Source organism: Ursus americanus, chromosome 2 (genome assembly GCF_024610735.1).
Source record: "Ursus americanus isolate L20-20 chromosome 2, mUrsAme1.1.p, whole genome shotgun sequence".
NCBI lineage: Eukaryota > Metazoa > Chordata > Mammalia > Carnivora > Ursidae > Ursus > Ursus americanus.
Genome location: NC_142128.1, coordinates 81,202,487 through 81,221,000, shown reverse-complemented (window position 1 = coordinate 81,221,000; position 18,514 = coordinate 81,202,487). Strand labels below are relative to the sequence as shown.

General features: G+C 37.6%; 1 protein-coding gene across 2 annotated transcripts in view; it reads right to left on the bottom strand.

Moving 5' to 3' along the window:
* The window catches only part of XPR1 (xenotropic and polytropic retrovirus receptor 1), a 234,242-nt gene extending 217,189 nt beyond the window's left edge, over nucleotides 1–17,053 (bottom strand). For both annotated transcript variants that reach the window (XM_045811338.2, XM_045811337.2), the window contains exon 1: nucleotides 16,799–17,053. In XM_045811338.2, coding sequence (XP_045667294.1) covers nucleotides 16,799–16,803 — 5 coding nt within the window. In that variant the 5' untranslated portion in view covers nucleotides 16,804–17,053. The remainder of the gene's footprint in view (nucleotides 1–16,798) is intronic.
* Nucleotides 17,054–18,514: the final 1,461 nt, after the last annotated feature.

Below are 18,514 nucleotides of genomic sequence, written 5' to 3'. Positions count from 1 at the left end.
CTGCTTCCAAGGCCAGGTCATAAAAGACACTGTGGTTTTCATTTTGCTCTCTCTTGGATCACCTAATCTGGGAGAAGCCAGCCATAAAAAAACAGAAGCAGCCCTATAGACAGTTCTGAGTGGCAAAGAATTGAGGCCTCATGAAAACACAAACACACACACACACACACACACACACACACACACACACATACAAATTTGCATACCATCTGAGTGAGCTATCTAGAATTGGATCCTCCAGTCCCAGTCAAGCCTTGAGATGACCTGCAGCCCCAGCTGACATCTTAACTGCAACTGAACACAATACCCTGAGCCAGAACACCCAGTTAAGCTGCTTCCAAATTCTTGACACACAGGAACAGCATGAGATAAATGTTTATTATTGTTTTAAGCTACTAAGTTTGGGGGTAACTTGTTATATGGCAATAGATAATTAATACATGAGGTAGATTTGAAAAATATCTTTATGTCACAAAATGTACATGTTATTAGATAATAACCAACATTCACTGCTCATCTTGATCAAAGTAGCTAAGATTCTGGGGCGCCTGGGTGGCACAGCGGTTAAAGCGTCTGCCTTCGGCTCAGGGCGTGATCCCGGCGTTCCGGGATCGAGTCCCACATCAGGCTCCTCTGCTATGAGCCTGCTTCTTCCTCTCCCACTCCCCTGCTGTGTTCCCTCTCTCGCTGGCTGTCTCTATCTCTGTCGAATAAATAAATAAAATCTTTAAAAAAAAAAAAAAAAAAGTAGCTAAGATTCTTATTCCTGTAAGTATACAAAATTATGGAAAGGAAAATTATGACAATTTGAAGTAAATGATTTATTTAGCAATAATAAGAAAAAATTGCATTCCCATATGTCAAAGCCACCAACACTATAATTTAACTTACACTGAATGTCCTTGGGAAGTCATGCAGCCGCACTTCTAAGCTGGAGCAGGTCTGACAAACTAAATCAGCATCTTCCTTGTCTAAGGATACTATTCTGGTGATAAAATAAAGCTGACAACAAATACTCTCTTCTAACTAATTAAATCTATATGGCTCATTCTTATGTGGTAACAGCTATAAATTCTGAGGGCAGAGAGCAATCTCACTTTTAAGCTACTGTTATTTTTATTGAATTCTTCTACACCAGTTCTTTTATATTCTTTCACAGCAGTTCCAGTTTCATGAAATACCTAAATGCAAAGCCCTTTTTTATTTTTCCCAATTTTCATTATCTTTTATTTCCACACAAAATTCAAACCATTTTCATTTACTAGTCACAAGAAAAGCTCTTAACGCTTTTGGCTTCCAGCTCTCTTTAACATATAAGTTTTATACAGGTTGGTAAAACATGTTGGATTTTGCCCAAAAATAATAGTTATCACAACATAAAATTCTCACTTTTGCTCTTAGTAACAGTTTGCCAGTTTATCTGAACAAAAACAAAAAGAAATCCAAAAGCTCTGCAATGCTCTTTCCTATACGTCTATACAAATGGTTTCTTCTTTTTCTTTTAAAGAAATCTCTACACACAACATGGGGCTTGAACTCACAACCCTGAGATCAAGAGTGACATGCTCTTCCAACTCAGCCAGCCAGCTGCCCCAAAAATGGTTCCTAATCTATGGGTGTCAGACCACTTCACAGCTCCAATTTCAATATCACAAAACCTTAATAAACTAGGTATTCTCTGTAGGCTGAATAATGTTTCCCACAAAAATACTACTTGTCAAAATACATGAAGATATTTGTACTTAATAAAATACTACCATATTCATTGAATCTAAAGACATCATCAATTGTCAAGGCACAGCATTATTTCAAGAATCTTTAAGAAAAAAAAACATTACCAGTTAAACTATGACATGTGTGAGACGAATCCCAATTTCAAAGGTGTTGGAATGTGGAAGAGGGGAGTGTGCATCTTAGAATCTATGAAATACAGTAATTCATTTTGTCAGAAGGTAGTTTCTCAAGCAACAGATTCTAAAAGTCCAGCTACCATCATTTGCTTTCCAAGAAATTTCATGACATTGAAAGAGAGTCTTACTGGATAAAGCACCAGCACCCCAAAATAAAATGTCTGTTGAATAAATGAATAAAAGTTACGCCAGTGGCTTATTTTTAATAATGACAGAAATTAACAGCTATACTTTACTGAAGAGTATCTTCTATTAGGCCCTTGCTGGCACTTTCATATATTATTACATCCAATTTTCACAATTAGCCTGAAGGTAAATATCCCCATTTTACACAAAGGAAAACTGAGGTTCAGAGAAATAACTTTGTGAACCTCTCATAGCCAATAAATGAGAGAAATGCAATTAAAGCCAAAAATTTAGATAAAATTAAAGCTACTTTCTCTAATGCCTTCACATATGAACAGATCTCATATATCCTCCAACTTTTAAAGCTTTATCCTACTTACTCCTAAAGGTTCCACCCTATTTTCCTCACTCTGTTAGTAGCCACATTTCTCAAATGAAAATTACACACATGTTGTATCAATGACTTTAACCTCTTAAAACCTGGAAGTCAGTTTGCAAAAGACAATTTACGTTCAGAATCCCAATAAGCTCCTTTTGTCATAGCCAAAGCCTATCCTTAATTCTCATTCTCACTGACCTGTCTACACAGCATGTCACTGCTAATAATCCATTTTATCTTTACAACTCTTGACTCTTGTAACATGTATTTTCCAAGACTTCCTCTATTTGCATTTCTACTTTTCTGCCTTACATACTTTCCCTTAGTGAATTCAATTACTATCTCAATTATGGTAATCTATCTGTTGATAGAATTTTTCGAATCCTAGTTCCTTCTCTACATATAAACATTTCACACATGAAATTAGCATATTTAAGATCTAATTTACCATCACCAAAAGTAGCTATTCTCTACCAGTTTCCCGAGGTTTAAACCTTTATAGTGAATTCTTCCCTCCTTCACTCCCTATAAAATACATGAACACTGAAGCACCTACATAATAAATCACTGTGCTAAGCACGAGAAAGTGATGCACTCAAAAATGTTTAATAGGGGACCTGGGTGGCTCAGTCAGTTAAGTGTCCAACTCCTGATTTCAGCTCGGGTCATGACCTCAGGGTTGTGAGATCGAGCCCTGCATTGAGCTGTGGAGCCTGCTTGGGATTCTCTCTCTCTCCCACTGCCCCTCCCTCTCTTAAACAAAAAGGTTTAATAGTATTACTTCATCTTTACCAATGATATTTTTATTTAATTTCAAATATTAATGATAATAAAATGATCCAACTACTACAATATTGTGTATGTTTGCATATTACACCATTTGGAAGGAAGATGTTCATTTTAATAGGATATTCTGTGTTTAACAGGGCAGATTCACAAAATATGCATTAAATTATTATTAATAATCATTGATACATCTTTAAAAATTTTAAATCATTGTAATTATAGTTGTAAATAAACAATGGTTTATTAAGTGTTCCCTATATAAAATCCACCATGTTATATAATATTGTCTTTAAGATGAAAGAAAGGTCAAGGGAGAATTTTAAAATATTGCATTTGATTTTTACTTTTCCTAAAACATTTTTTTCTCTAATATTGTAAGTTTATCAATCAATTCTAATAAGACTTCACAACAGAAGTGTGGAAGAAAGAAGGAAAAAGTTACCAACATTCTTCCCAGTTTTTCATCTATCTCAAAAATCAAAAAAACTTTGAAAAATGTATAAATATTTTTATTTCATCAATAACCATCAACAAGTAGTAACATAAACTTCGTTCTGTGAAATACCAGACTTTTTTAAAAAGGTAAAATTCTTTCAGCTTCCATTTGTCCAATAATTGAATAGTAGCTAAGTTGTTTTCTTCCTAGAGTTTCACTGAGTCCCTTCCCCAAGTTGTCTCAAGAATAAATAAATCAACTAGCACCCTGCTCAACTGTTGGTTTCAAACCACTAGGAACAGATATGTAATAATGGCTAATACATACACAACACTTACTACACATAGTATTATTACTTACTATACACATGTACTGTCCTAAGTGCTTTCCAATTATTAATTCATTTCATTTCACATGATCCTCTAAAGTAGGCATTATTATTATACCCAATTTAAGGATGAGAAAATTTTAACACAGAAAGGCTAAATGACTTGCCCAGGCTCACAGGGTTATTATAATTTCAATTTCAGTCATCTCTAAATTAATGTAACTTCTAATTTTTCCGTCTGTCAAGAACTGAACTTTTCAAAGGCCATGATACTAAGCAAACAAATTCTAGAAAAAACATTTTGTAGCTCTCTCTAGCAAATATCTAACAGGAGTATAATTTGAGATACTTATATTTCAATACTTATATTTCAATTAAGTATATTTGACTCAAAAAGAAAGGTTTATCATAAGACAATGAACTCTGTGATAAGAAGTGGTGCCTCACCTGCTTATCAACATCTTTGTTACCTGCTATTATAAAAACATTTGAAAAACAACTGCATTTGAGTTTATTACATAAAAGGGCTAAATCTGTATTCACTGACTAAACAATATAAGAAAACTCTACATTGGGGCGCCTGGGTGGCACAGCGGTTGAGCGTCTGCCTTCGGCTCAGGGCGTGATCCCGGCGTTACGGGATCGAGCCCCACGTCAGGCTCCTCCACTATGAGCCTGCTTCTTCCTCTCCCACTCCCCCTGCTTGTGCTCCCTCTCTCGCTGGCTGTTCTATCTCTGTCAAATAAATAAATAAAATCTTTAAAAAAAAAAAAAAAACTCTACATTGATACCAAAGTAATTTATTTCTAGAGCTCTGGCCACACTCTGTGGAGACAAACGTGAACTTTTCTTATTTTTTCCATTCACTCTTCAACCATGCTCTTATGAATCTCTTTCTCAACCCTTAATGATGTCCCAGGTAGATTCCATGGCCTTTCGGTCACTTTCTGTTATTTTAAAAAAAAATTGCTAAATATGGCAGACACTGTCAGATGCTGGATGTTGACATACACACTCTGCCTGACATACACGCAGTAAGCATTAAGTATTATATATATTACTATCAAATTTAATCAAATCTAAGATGTCACTAATGGTAACAGACACCATTATATTTTGCGCTTCTGAAAATGAAAAACATGTCTGCCAATTAATCTATGACACAGCATTAATTATAAGATGTATTCTGATTTCAATATTAAAATATGGGAAAAATACTAAAATTGATTAAATAAGCTATTGACTCAAGCCCTCAGTATATCTGGCCATACTGTCTGGTTTTCCTGTCTGGTCTTGTTCTCTCCAATGCAGCCTCCGAGATCTAAATTACACATCTCACTTTGTACTGATCCCTCCCCACTAACATCTTTAAAATCCTTGATGGTTCACACCCAGGAAGTGTTTAAATTCAGCAAGATACTCATCCCTTCACCCCTTGATCCCTCCTAGTCTCCCCTTCCAACCTCACCACATCAGTTCTCCAACCTACCTACTAAACCAGAGTTCATTAATATGCTTAGATATTTTCACCTATTTATGCCTTTGTTCAATATTACTCTATCTGCCTAGATTGCCCCCTGCGCCCTTTCTCCTCTTCACCATGTAATCAAACCCTACTCAATCTCTGGTACCCGGTTCAAATGCCACCTCTGTGAAAATTTCCAAGATAAATATTTTTGATCTTCAGGGCAAAATCAATTGGCATTCTTCTGTAACACAACCACAGTATACTATGATGAGGAAACCACCCAAGTTATGAGCTCCTCGAGGACAGGCACTTATCTTTACATCTCTAGCCTCTTGCATGATCCTGACAGAGTAACACCATGTTAAAAATCCAGGCTCTGAAATAAGACACACCTGTGTTTGAATTCTGGCTTTTACCACTCATTAGTTATGTGACCTTGGGCAACTGACTCAATCTAAGACTCGGTGTCTTCTAAAAACAAGGATAACAAAACCTACCTTAGAGGATAAGGATTAAATGTAAAATACCTGGCACATCAGAAACATTCAATAAACATTAGCTGGTAGTATTATCATTATCCCTTTATCATTAAAAAAAAAATAAGGAAGCAGTCATTCATGAATACTTCGTGAATTGATTTAACACATTACACATATTCTGATCTGCTCTGGTCATATACGTCCTGATTTGGCCTGGTAAGACGTCAAAAGAGGTCTTAGTGGGGAGGGAGGGTTACTCCTAATATACAGGTAACAGATGTAACCTGAGTTACCATTCAAACATATATATTACAGAGGAATGACCAAATGATTTTTCAAGCTTGCTCATTCCTACCTAAACTCTCAAGCTTTACCATAATTCCTCAGTCCTGTCTTTTCAAGTAAGATAGGTTTCTAACTAGACAGGGCAATGGCTAATTTTCTGTAGCTGAGTAAACAATAGTATTTTTAAGGTCTGAGTCTCTTAATTTACTCAGTCTTTTAAGTGACACACACAAGAATTATTTTAGGTTGATAATGTGATCTACTGTATTAGATTCAGATAAATGTATTAATGCAAAGTATCCGAATAATCATTAGAACATTTAAATTCATACTGACTCTTGCAAAGAAAATTCATTCTTAAAATTTAAAAGCAAAACAACAACAACAACAACAACACACATTACAGCAGTGACAAGCCTCAGCAAGGTACAGCAGTGAGTCGGAAGCCAATATTCTTATTCTAGGCTCTCCTATCAGCTAGTTTTAAGACTCTGACCACATACATATCTTGGCTTCAATACCCTCAATTAATTCATCTATGAAGTAGACGGGTTGAAAGGTCTTTCTCAACTCCAAAACCAATTCTAGTATTAGAAATAAAATTTTCATTAGAAAATTGAAAATAACTAAAAACTCAAACAACTCACTCAAGCTATTTGGTCATACTTAAGAATACACATGTGAATTTCACCCCAATTTAAAAAAAATACAGACAGTGTCTATAACTTAAATAAATAATGTCTAAATTATAAGTGACCCAGGGGACTTCAAAAACCATATAATTCTTCCCACCTGGTTTTCTCACTATATATAAAAAGGTTAAGGACAATTTATTAATATAAGTATCACAAATAATAAGAGTAATAGCTAAAATCAACAAAGCCATTTTCCAAGAAAATCTGAACTGGATAAGCCGACAGTGACAAGCTTTAAGGCTCAGTTTCCCTTACAAAGATACTGTTAACCCAACATTATCTAGTACCATTGAGCTCTGCTGGAGAAAGAATTTTAATAGCTAATATATAGCTCTTACTATGTGCCAGGCATTGTTCTAAGCACTTTTCATATTTTAATTCCTTTAATCCTCACAAAGTGCTATAACTACTATTATTATCCCTATTTTACAGATGAGGAAACTGAAACACAGAGAGGTTAAGTGACTTGTCTGAGGTCTCTTAGCTAGTAAATTATGGAGCTGGAATATGAACTAGGCAGTCTGGCTTCAGAGTTTGTCCTCTGTATGCATATGAACCTACTAGCATATAAGGCAAAATAATAAGCAATAAAATGAAACAGGGTAATTGTGTTAACTCCGCCACTAACCACACCATGTAACCCTGAATCACTTAACCTCTCTAAACCTCATTGCCCATTTAAGTAAAAAAGGAACTGCGTTAAATAATCTCTGAAATTCCCTACAGGTCTAATTAATGTTCCATGATCTATGAGCTAGAAGCCAAACGCCACAACTTGGCATAGTAACAGCTGTGCCCTGTGCCCATTTTTATCTTCCTCTTTTTACTCTTATCACTAATATCTCTTTCTTATGGCCTCATCTTCATAAGGTCCTCTTACCAACTACTATCTAATAATAGTCACACAGATAATCTTGAGGAAAATATAAATTAACTCTGACCTCCAGACCACACTCCACTACCTCTAAACCATGCAGACTGAAACTTGGGACTAAAAACAGACCAGCCAATACTTCAGCAGGTGCTCAAGAACAGATCAGACTACATCTAACTGGATGTATATATAAATGAATGAATTTATTGGTTTATTTTTCATAAAGCAATATGATGTAGGAATTAAGAAGAGCCTACCCACAATTAGCAGTATCAATATATCAATTACTCAATGGCCCTAAGACTCAGTTTCCCCAATCTATAAACAGAGCTAACAACCTACCTAAATGGCTTGCTATAAAGAGAAAATGTTTTTAAAGTACCTACCACAGTGCCTAACAGGGTAAGCACTCAAAAAAATCACAGCTGTTGTTACTGCCCCCTGATATCACCACTGTTGTTATTTACAATTCCTGTATAAAAGCAAAAGCTTTTTATGACAGATTTGATTTCAAATTCTGGCTCTACTACTTGCTAGGGGTGTAGCGATGAACAAACTGATTAATCTCTCTAAAATGAAAATAATAAATCATATTTTGTGAAGATTAAATGAGATTAACCTATGGAAAGCAGCTGACACTGGGTTCCTAACTGCTCAATAAATATTAATTCCATTCTCCTTAATGACAAGCTGATCACATATCTACTAATTCAATTCAAAGGAAAGAGAATGGAATTGGGAATCCCAAGGAAGCCAACTTCACTTTTCCCAAATGAACATCCTTTGTAGTAGGGGAGATACCAGAGAATTCTCACCCAAGAGATTCCCTTATTCCTCTTTGTGCTTCCTAAAATTAAAGAACTTTTTCTCAGGCCATCTCTGAACTTTTTTTTTTTTTTTTTAAGATTTATTTATTTATTTATTTGACAGAGAGAGAGAGAGAGAGCGAGCCGGCGGGAGAAGGAACACAGGCAGCGAGAGTGGGAGAGGAAGAAGCAGGCTCCCAGCGGAAGAGCCTGATGTGGGGCTCGATCCCAGAACACTGGGATCACGCCCTCAGCCGAAGGCAGACGCTTAACAATTGAGCCACCCAGGCGCCCCCATCTCTGAACTTTCTGAAAGGAGTCCTGGGCTCTAAGGCAACAACTCTCAGAAACCCTTCAGGGAGGGGCCCCTGGCTGGCTCAGTCAGAAGAACATGCAATTCTTGATCTTGGGGTCATGCAATCAAGCCCCCCGACATTAGGTGTAGAGATTACTTAAAGAAACTTAAAAAAACAGAAACCCTTTCAGGGAGCCCAAAAGATCCAAACTCTTTTTTTTTTTTTAATTATAATACAAAACTTCATTTGCTTTTTCACTCTCATTCTTTGACAAGTAAACTGTTTTCCAGAGGCTGCAAGAAGTGTGAGAGCATGTCTCTAGTAGGTACGCTTGTATACTCCTGTGTTTTAAGCATTTCTGTTTTAATTTCTAATACAGCATATATCAGCAGACTCTGGAATCCTCAATAATTGTCAAGAGTTTCAAGTGGTCCCAAAACCAAAAGTTTAAAAACCACTACTCTGAAGTACAAAAAAAGCCTCGAAAGTACATGGATTACTCTGAATTACAAGTTTACCAATTTACCCTAAATAAGTCACACAATAATCTAAAAATTTCCCACTTTCCTAAATGATTACATTTCGGCTCTTCAATCTTAAAAAAATCACTTGTTGGGGCACCTGGGTGGCTCAGATGGTTAAATGTCAGCCTTCGGCTCAGGTCATGATCGCCGAGTCCTGGGATCCAGCCCCACATCGGGTTCCCTGCTTGGCGGGGAGTCTGCTTCTCCCTCTCCCGCTGCCTCTCTCCCCTGCTTGTGTGCCCTCTCTGTCTCTCTCTGTTTCTCTCTCTCAAATAAATAAAATCTTAAAAAAAAAAAAAAATCACTTGTTCACTAATTCTCTATGAATAGTCAGTAATAGAACTAGGTCTAAGGACTTACACCTCCTTATTCCTAGTCTAGTCTTTCTAAATATTGCAGATCATCCTCAGCAAATAAGAGAAGACATAATCAACATATCATCCTCATTACAGAGAATATACAGGTGTAAGTTATGCTTACAGCAGGTTAATTATACTTTCCTCTAACCTCTAATAAATAAACAACTTTTTAAGAATTTTCTGATTAGTACCTATAGATATACCATACCTGCATGGTGATGGCAAGAAAGAGGTAACTAAATCTGATCCTAAAAACAAATTAGATTTAGGGGCACCTGGGTGGTTTAGTTGGCTAAGCATACAACTCGTGATATTGGCTCAGGTCATGATCTCAGGGTTGTGAGATCAAGTCCAGCCCAGTGTTCAACTCCGTGCTCAGCGGGGAGTCAGCTTGAGATTTTCTCCCTCTGCTCCTCCTCCCTCTCTAAAAATAAATAATTTTTAAAAAATAAAAACAAATTAGATTTAAAGGTATATAACATAAAAAGTTTAAAAAGCTAAGGAGAAAGTCTTCCACATCATTTACAAAGGGATCCAAATTTATAACAATGTTCCAAGTCCTCAATATGCAATTTTCCCTTTCCACACCATTTTTAATTCTGAAAACATGCATTGACTGAAATATAAAACCAAAAACAAAACAAACAAAAATACTATTGTTTTTTCTATTTTTAAGATAATGAAAGAACTAGAATTTCAGGATAAATTGATCAGCCTACAGCAAATAATAGAACCCCTATAAATATTTGTTGGAAATAATAAATAATTTAAGGCATTTATTCATGAGCTTTGTTAACTTGGCTTCTTTCAGCATTTACTAGGTAACAGGAATATGTGAAAAAGCAAATGCCAAACCTAGTGAATTCTGACACTCTCTCAATCCCAAAGGCCAGTTCAATACAAGGGAACCCACAAACCAGCTTGGGTTAAGCTGCAAAACTTGAGCAAAGTCTTCCAAACCTTTTTTTATATCATATCCCTATCAAATACAAAAACAAAAGCTTACTATGTACTTCCAGTATATTTATTGATAAATTATATCCTTCTACAACTGTATATATTATAAAATAGAACTTTTTATTTTTTTTAAGATTTTAATTATTTATTTTGAGAGAGAGAGAGAGAGTGCACGACTGGAAGCAGAGGCAGAGGGAGAGAGAGAATCTCAAGCAGACTCCATGCTCAGTGCAGAGCCCAACGTGGGGCTCGATCCCAGGACCCTGAGATCATGACTTGAGCCGAAATCAAGAGCCGGACACTCAACCAACTGAGCCACCAAGGCATGCCTAAAACAGAATTTTTAAATAGTTTCTAAAAGTTGAGACAATGATAAACAATTTTTATTTTTCACTTATAAATAGTACAAAAATATTTTTTTAAGATTTTATTTATTTATTTATTTATTTGACAGAGAGAGAGACAGCCAGCGAGAGAGGTAACACAAGCAGGGGGAGTGGGAGAGGAAGTAGCAAGCTCCCAGTGGAGGAGCCTGATGTGGGACTCGATCCCAGAATGCTGGGATCATGCCCTGAGCCGAAGGCAGACGCTTAACGACTGAGCCACCCAGGTGTCCCGTACAAAAATATTTTTAATCTAAGAAATTATCATCAATAACAATACTTTCAGAAAACAACATAACTGAAAAGTTTCATCATTTTTAAAACCTGAGTTTAACATTTTATGATACAGCATTTCAAAGGTCTAGTTCAAACTTCAGGAATTAGTTCATTGTAAAACTTAATTAGAATTGTTATAAACTGAAAAACAGACCTGACAAAGGCAGGATACTCTTAATGCTTAATATACGCTTAGGGTGAAGTTCACTGTGGATTGACAGTGGATGTAAAATCTTATTTCAAAGAATTATCTTAATTATTTTGAAATTTTTTTGGCAAACTCCATGTCCAATCTATTAAAGTGTCATTGTTATTATCTGTAATTTGCCTGACCAAAAACTAGAACTAGAAGTAGAATTATCAGCTCTGCCATTTTTTTTTGTTCACATGTGTTTGCTTTAGTGGTATTGTTGGGGCTTCTTTACAGGAGTCTTTTTAAGTCTAAGTCACATTCATTTTATAAGGGTAAGTTTAGTCAAAACTAGATAATATCCATAAATTCTACATACCTATAAACTAGATGAACTGATATTTGCTGAAAATGGACAAACAAGTAAAAAACATATTAGCAATCCTTTTTTTTCTCAGAATATCTCCTAGCAAGGTCATCAAATTGATCCATTTATTAAATATTAGTAAAATTTTATTTCTTCCTTGTCTTATGCATAAAAATGAATATAACTAACAGTTCTAATATTATCTTCTCTTACTCCATGGAAGTTTGGGGTACTCTCCTTTGGGGACTATGATACAAATATACTTTAAACCCCTAGCCAGCATAAGTCAATCAGTCTCTCAAATGCTTTCCAGATTAGTACTGGATTTGAAGCCAGGACTAATTTTCCATGGTCACCACGGGTCAAATAAGATTCTTATGTTCTTATGATCTGGGCCTTCACCCAAAAGCTGATCCAAAACCAACCTTCAGGGATAGATGGACAAGTATAATCTTTCCAGGATACTCACCCTAACATACTTCATTATACAAATATAATAAAGAATAGTTAATAGATTCCTCTTTTATACAACATTCATTTACTCATTTAAGAAACATTGGTAAATGCCAGGCATCTTATTTACAAGTGTTATCTTAAATATGCTATACTGTACTTTCATTTGCAGAAGTGCATGAAAGAAAAAGTGGTTTGTGCCCCATCGGGTGGCCAAACTGGAAATTTCAAACAAGTTCTAGCAAGACAAGTTAACCCTAACGAATCAACATAATACCTTTGGGAAATTGAAGCCTGCAACACAAGTGTTCTCATGGGATAGTTCTATAAATAAAAATCACAATAAAGTCATGGCAATGTTTCCTTACACTTGAAAAAAAGGAATGTACAGTTTATACAGAATCTCTCCTTTTCCAAATCCTGCAACAAAAAATTAATCCAGGATCATCACTTTTTATTTATTTAAGCTAAATAAAAGTTTCATTGGGTCAGTTTTCCATTCACAGATTAAAACCTCTTCAAAATTTTTCTGAAAGAACCTTAATGTAGAAAGATGCTATTAATAATAGTCCTAGAAAACAAGAGAGCTGAGCAAACCATAAGAGACTCTTAACTATAGGGAACAAACTGAGAGTTGCCGGAGGGAAGGTGCGTAGGGGATGGAGTAACTGGGTGATGAGCATTAAGAAGGGCACTTGAAGTAATGAGCACTGGATGTTGTATGCAATTGATGAATCAACAGAATTCCACCTCTGAAATTAATACTACAGTATATGTTAATTAAATAGTCCTAAATTTGAATTCTGTCTTCTTCATATATCAAACATAATTAAACCATAAAAACATAAATTTACAGCTAGATAGGTCCTTAGAAAACATAGCCCTGTGAGTTTAGAAACCATCAAGTCCAGTTCTCTCACCTTACAAATGAAAAACCTAAAACCCAGAAAGAGGAAGTAATTTCATCAGGGTAACACACAGCTAGGGTGGCCTGACTCCCAATGCTTACTTACACTTCTATGCTCAAGAGATGAGCTATCTATAAATGATCCCAGACAAACAAGTTAACCTCTCTGGACCTTTGTTTCCCTGTCTGAAAAAAACAAGAAGGTAGACAGTGTTTAAATTCCCTTTAAAATCCTGAAATTTAGATACCTCATTATTTTAGTATCTTAACAAAACTACCGTATACACTGAAAAAAAAAAACCATTCCTAATTCCTGAGAAACCAAAGCAGCACAGGACCCTAGGGATGAGAACACAAGTCAGCAGCCTAAAGCATCAAAATATTTGCTTCTTTTGCTAATATTCTGTAAAATATTAACACAGTCATACTAGTCTATGTGGTTGAAACTGGTCTGTTAATTTTGATTAATCAATTACAGAGCTCTAAAATTGCAATCACGGATTCTAAATTTTTTTTAAAGTGCTCTCATAAAGATTTATTGATGTTCTATTTTCTATGCAAAGATTTACACTCAAATAGATTACTGGAAACAGGGATGGTCTCTGCTCATTTGTGTTTATTCTCTGTAAAAACTATTCACAAATGTATCAAATAGATTTTCTTTATACAGTTTCTTCTTGTTGCTCTCTTTTATGCTTTATTATTCTGCCTATGAAGATTGAATTTATGAACTCTACAATTTATTTTTAAATCAGAAACTCAAGTAGTTATTAGGTTGAGAGTCACTAATATTAATAATTTTTAACATTCCAAAAACCAAAAACCATTAAAAATTAAACCAAAAACCTATGAACCACAATGGACCATGAAAAGCTCTAGCCCTATATTCTTACGTTATGGAAAAGGAAAGAGCCCTGAAAAGGCAAAAAGATTGTCCTCAGGGTCTCATGGTTAACATATACAAGAACTATCATTTATTGTGTGACCATGTATACACAATAACACAAATAATTATAGACGTAAAACAAAATTTTCAGTTTCTATCTAATGCTCTCTTATTTCAAATAAAATTTAATGCAGTGAAATGACATAAAAACCAAAGAAGCTGAATAGTTCATAGTGGTTCACAGCACTAGAAAACACCACAGGCTACACATCAGGGGTAATACCCCAAAATTTCACCACCAGTGTTTGAAAAACAAACTCAAGTGTCTGTTCTGCTAACAGTGTTTCAGGGCATGATCTTCGTACATGAGAAACTACATGTTACTGCATTATAAGAAGGTTCTTTTCTCTAGCAACAGCTAACCTCTTTTAAGATGTCGTTTTTCCCCTAAGTTTTTAAGTTGCCAAAATGTCTGGACTCTGAAAACTCCTATCTATGCCTCTTTTAAGTATTTTAAAGGAATAGCATCAGCTCTTGGAAACAATATACAACACAGACCCCAACCCTATAAAAAAAAATGTCTTTCATGGCTCCAGTTCACAAAGAAAAGTCCCCCTTATTTAATTTTACCTACCAAACAATGAGTTTATCTGGGACAGGAGTCATGTAGTAGGGACTCTGCAGAATAGAATTTCAATTATCCATAATAAATGAATTTTTTAAAAAATAATTCATAATTGCCCCAGGAAAGATAATGCAGTCACACTCCCTCTGTAACCAACCTAACCAATTAGTGTTAGTGTCTAAACGGAGTATGTGAATGAGAAGTCCCAGAATTACTGTGGTTACTCCAGCCACAAAGCTGACATTACGAATCAAGAGGTAATTGAATTTTCAAACTAAATGTTATGCTTCCCCTTCCAGCCCCAGATATTCCAAATTAATACAATTCTATGAGACAGTTAAGTGCTATAATACTTAAAATGAATCACAGCATACAACCAGCCACTATTACTTTTGCCCAAATCAGGCATTCCATACTATATAACAAGTATAAGATGTTGCTTTGGCATGCTGTGTCCTATGCCTCTATGAAGAACTGGCAGTGGTGCTGAAAATTACTACTACAAGATGAAAGACCAATACCCTCCTTTCAATAAAAACCATAATCTGGACTCTAGCCAAGGTTTTAAAACTGACCAAATGTTATTAGAAACAATAAATCAAAAACTCCACAGGATGAAAAGCTAGTGCCTTATTTCATTCTTACAAAATGTAGCCACAAAACACTGTAAGAAAATTAAGTGACAAGAAAGCATTAATAATTCTGGGCGTTTCATTTCTGGCAATAATCAAATACTGTATTTTACAAGGTTAATTTATTTTACAATCTTCAAGGTTTTGTTTACCTACACCCTTTTCCCTGTCTTCTTCAATTATTACAGCAGCTATATGAAAAATAAACTTTGTGCTATTGCCTAAACATCCTATCACTGAACTTAAATAGAAATTAAAGAGAACTAAAATATTTTAATTCATAAAATGTAGCTAACATACTTGTGTTCATATTGATTTTATACTCTTTGTTCCTGCACACACATAGATGTGAATTCCTGGAGGTTACAGATAAGTCTTTCTTTCTCTATCCAAGGAGCTGAATTGCCAGCAACTGAGAATAACCTATTGCAGTGCTTAAAGCTCTTCAGGTATCTTGCCTTGTGAATATATAAATGGGTTCATTATCTTTACTTTTCCCTATATTAACGTGAGGTTCCTTATCAGTACCTACTGAATACTCTCCAGGAGCTGTTATCACAGAAACTGGGGGGGAAAGAGGGCCATGATAGCTGCAATACACAGGTATGTTTTCAAAGTACATTGTTTACAATACAGTTTTCTCCCTCGCTAACAAAAATCTTAGGAGAGAAAACCTGAAAATTTTAATTATTTTCTTTTCCCCCTTCACTCCATTCCAAAACAACAGGAGAGTCAAAACCAGAGATGTGGTTACTTTGTATACTTCGCGTAATCAGTAAAAAGAACAGTCACCGTCTTATCAAAACAGAATAGATGATTACAATACCTTTCCATACAGTAACCACTGCATATGTGATATACATTTAAATCAAGTTTCAACCCTGTTACAAAGCCTTTGTCGACAGTGGGCAAGTGGGGAAAAGCGGAAGGACTGTAGAATGAAGAAAATCACTAAAGGGTTTTATCTCGGAAGAGAAGGATTCCTCGGTGAGAGGTGAGCAGAGAGAAACAAAACCTAACCTTGGCGAGGGGGCGCTCGCCCAGGGTGGGGACGAGAGGTCAGAGTGAGTGGGGTGGAGGGGATTAGCGCGGAACCACCGCGACCCCGGGCTGCCCTCCCACCACGATTCCCCAACCTGCGGCTCGCCCTCCCACCACTACTCCCCAGCCCCGGCCGAGCTGTGCCCTCCCTCCCGGCCCGCCGCCTGCATATCCGTTACCCCGGCGGCAGCGGGGCTGCGGGGGAGGGGAAGGTCAGCGGGGCCCAGAGGGGGCCGGCCGCGGCGGGGATGCCGCAGTGGCTCCCCGCCGCACCGGGTCAAAGTCCGCCCAAGCGCTGGGAGGCAGCGGGAGCGGAAGGCGGCAGTGAGGTCGGGACTGGCGAGATGGTGGCCCCTCAGAGTCCTCCCACACCCCGGCGGCCGCCGGTACCTCATACTGGATGTATTGCTTCCTCCACTCGGGAGTGATGTGCGCGGAGAGGTGCTCGGCGAACTTCATCCTGCCGTTTCCCCCTCACTCCCACTCGGGTCCAGCAGTTACAGGCGGCGGCGGCGGCAACAGCGACTCCGACTCCTCCCCACATGGGCCCCGGCGCGGCACGGCGCTGCGCTTCTCTCCTCCTCCGCCGCCGCCGAGGTCTCCTCAGAGCCGCCCTCCCGCCATCTTCCTCCTCCTCTCCATAGCCCCGCCCCGCCCCGCCCTCTAGACGTCATCCCCATGGTAACCGCCTACGCCGCACCGACGAAAGGGGCGGGGTAAGGGGCTGGGTTTGGGTACATTCCTGGAGGCTCCTCCCCTTCTGGGCAGAACGTGCTGGAGGCACCTCCCCTGACCTCTCCCGTTGGCCTTACGACTGCTCTCTACCGCCTGCCTGGGAAGCGGCAGTGTTGTTATTGCAATTAATATCAATACTGTAGCTAGAATAATTTACACAAGGCATTTATATTTGCAAAGAATTGTGCAAACAGTTTTTCATTTTAATATTTGTTCTTCATAAAACTCTTAAGGATGGATCAACATTAATCCAAATTGAGCGAGTAAAACAGGCTAAATAGTTAAGGATCAAAAGTATTTAGGGGCGCCTGCGTGGCGCAGTCGTTAAGCGTCTGCCTTCAGCTCAGGGCGTGATCCCGGCGTTATGGATCAAGCCCCACATAAGGTCCTCTCCTATGAGCCTGCTTCTTCCTCTCCCACTCCCCCTGTTTGTGTTCCCTCTCTTGCTGGCTGTCTCTATCTCTGTTAAATAAATAAATAAAATCTTTTTTAAAAAAAAGAAGTATTTAAAGGAACTGTATTGTACACGCTTTAGGTGCTCAATAAATGCTCATTGGATTTCATTAAAGATGTCAGTGCCAAAAATTGTATGCTGTTTCTGAATTTCGACGTAATTATCTAATCCCAGGGCTACCAGAAAGGTCAATAACACCACCCGCACCTAAACCAGTACTGGGAGGGGGCGTACTGGGGGAAAGGTACCAACTGGACCTGTGACTGAGCTTCCTGGGGTTTCAGGGTGAGGTTGAGAGGGAAACCAATATTGGGAGGAAAGAGAATCCCCTAGGGGTACCATGACAACCTGACCCCCAGGGAAACCAGAAATGCATCTGGCCTCCAGGCTGAGCTCTTCTAGGGAAGCATAGGGAATAGATCACTCGCACAGTTTAAAGCTACTTTTGAGTGTGTGAGTGATTGTCCTAGAGGACCTGATTTGAGACAGAAACCTAGGTCCTTCCCTGAGTGAAGGAGCCCTGGATAATAACAGCTAACATCTATTAAGCGCTCACTGTGTACATTCCAAACGCTATTCTAAACCCCTTACATGTTCTTTGTCCTTTAATTCTCACAATTCTGATGAGACCCAAAGAGACCAGGGGACCACTGTGACCAGGACAGTATTCTGAGGTATCAGTCTTTGCTGTTGGCTTTTTTTTTCTCTCTCTCCATGTATTCTTCCCCTTTCCCTTCCTCTTAATTCATGCTAGTAGAGTTCTGCCACCATTTCCTCTGGAGAGGGATGAGGCATGATGGAAAATAGGCATAGGCTAGGAGTCTTTCTGACTCTTGTACAAAAGTTTCAACCACTGGTGAAAGGGTAGTCATGGTAAGAAGAAGAACAAGAACAGGAGTGAGGACTCCTCTCACCTC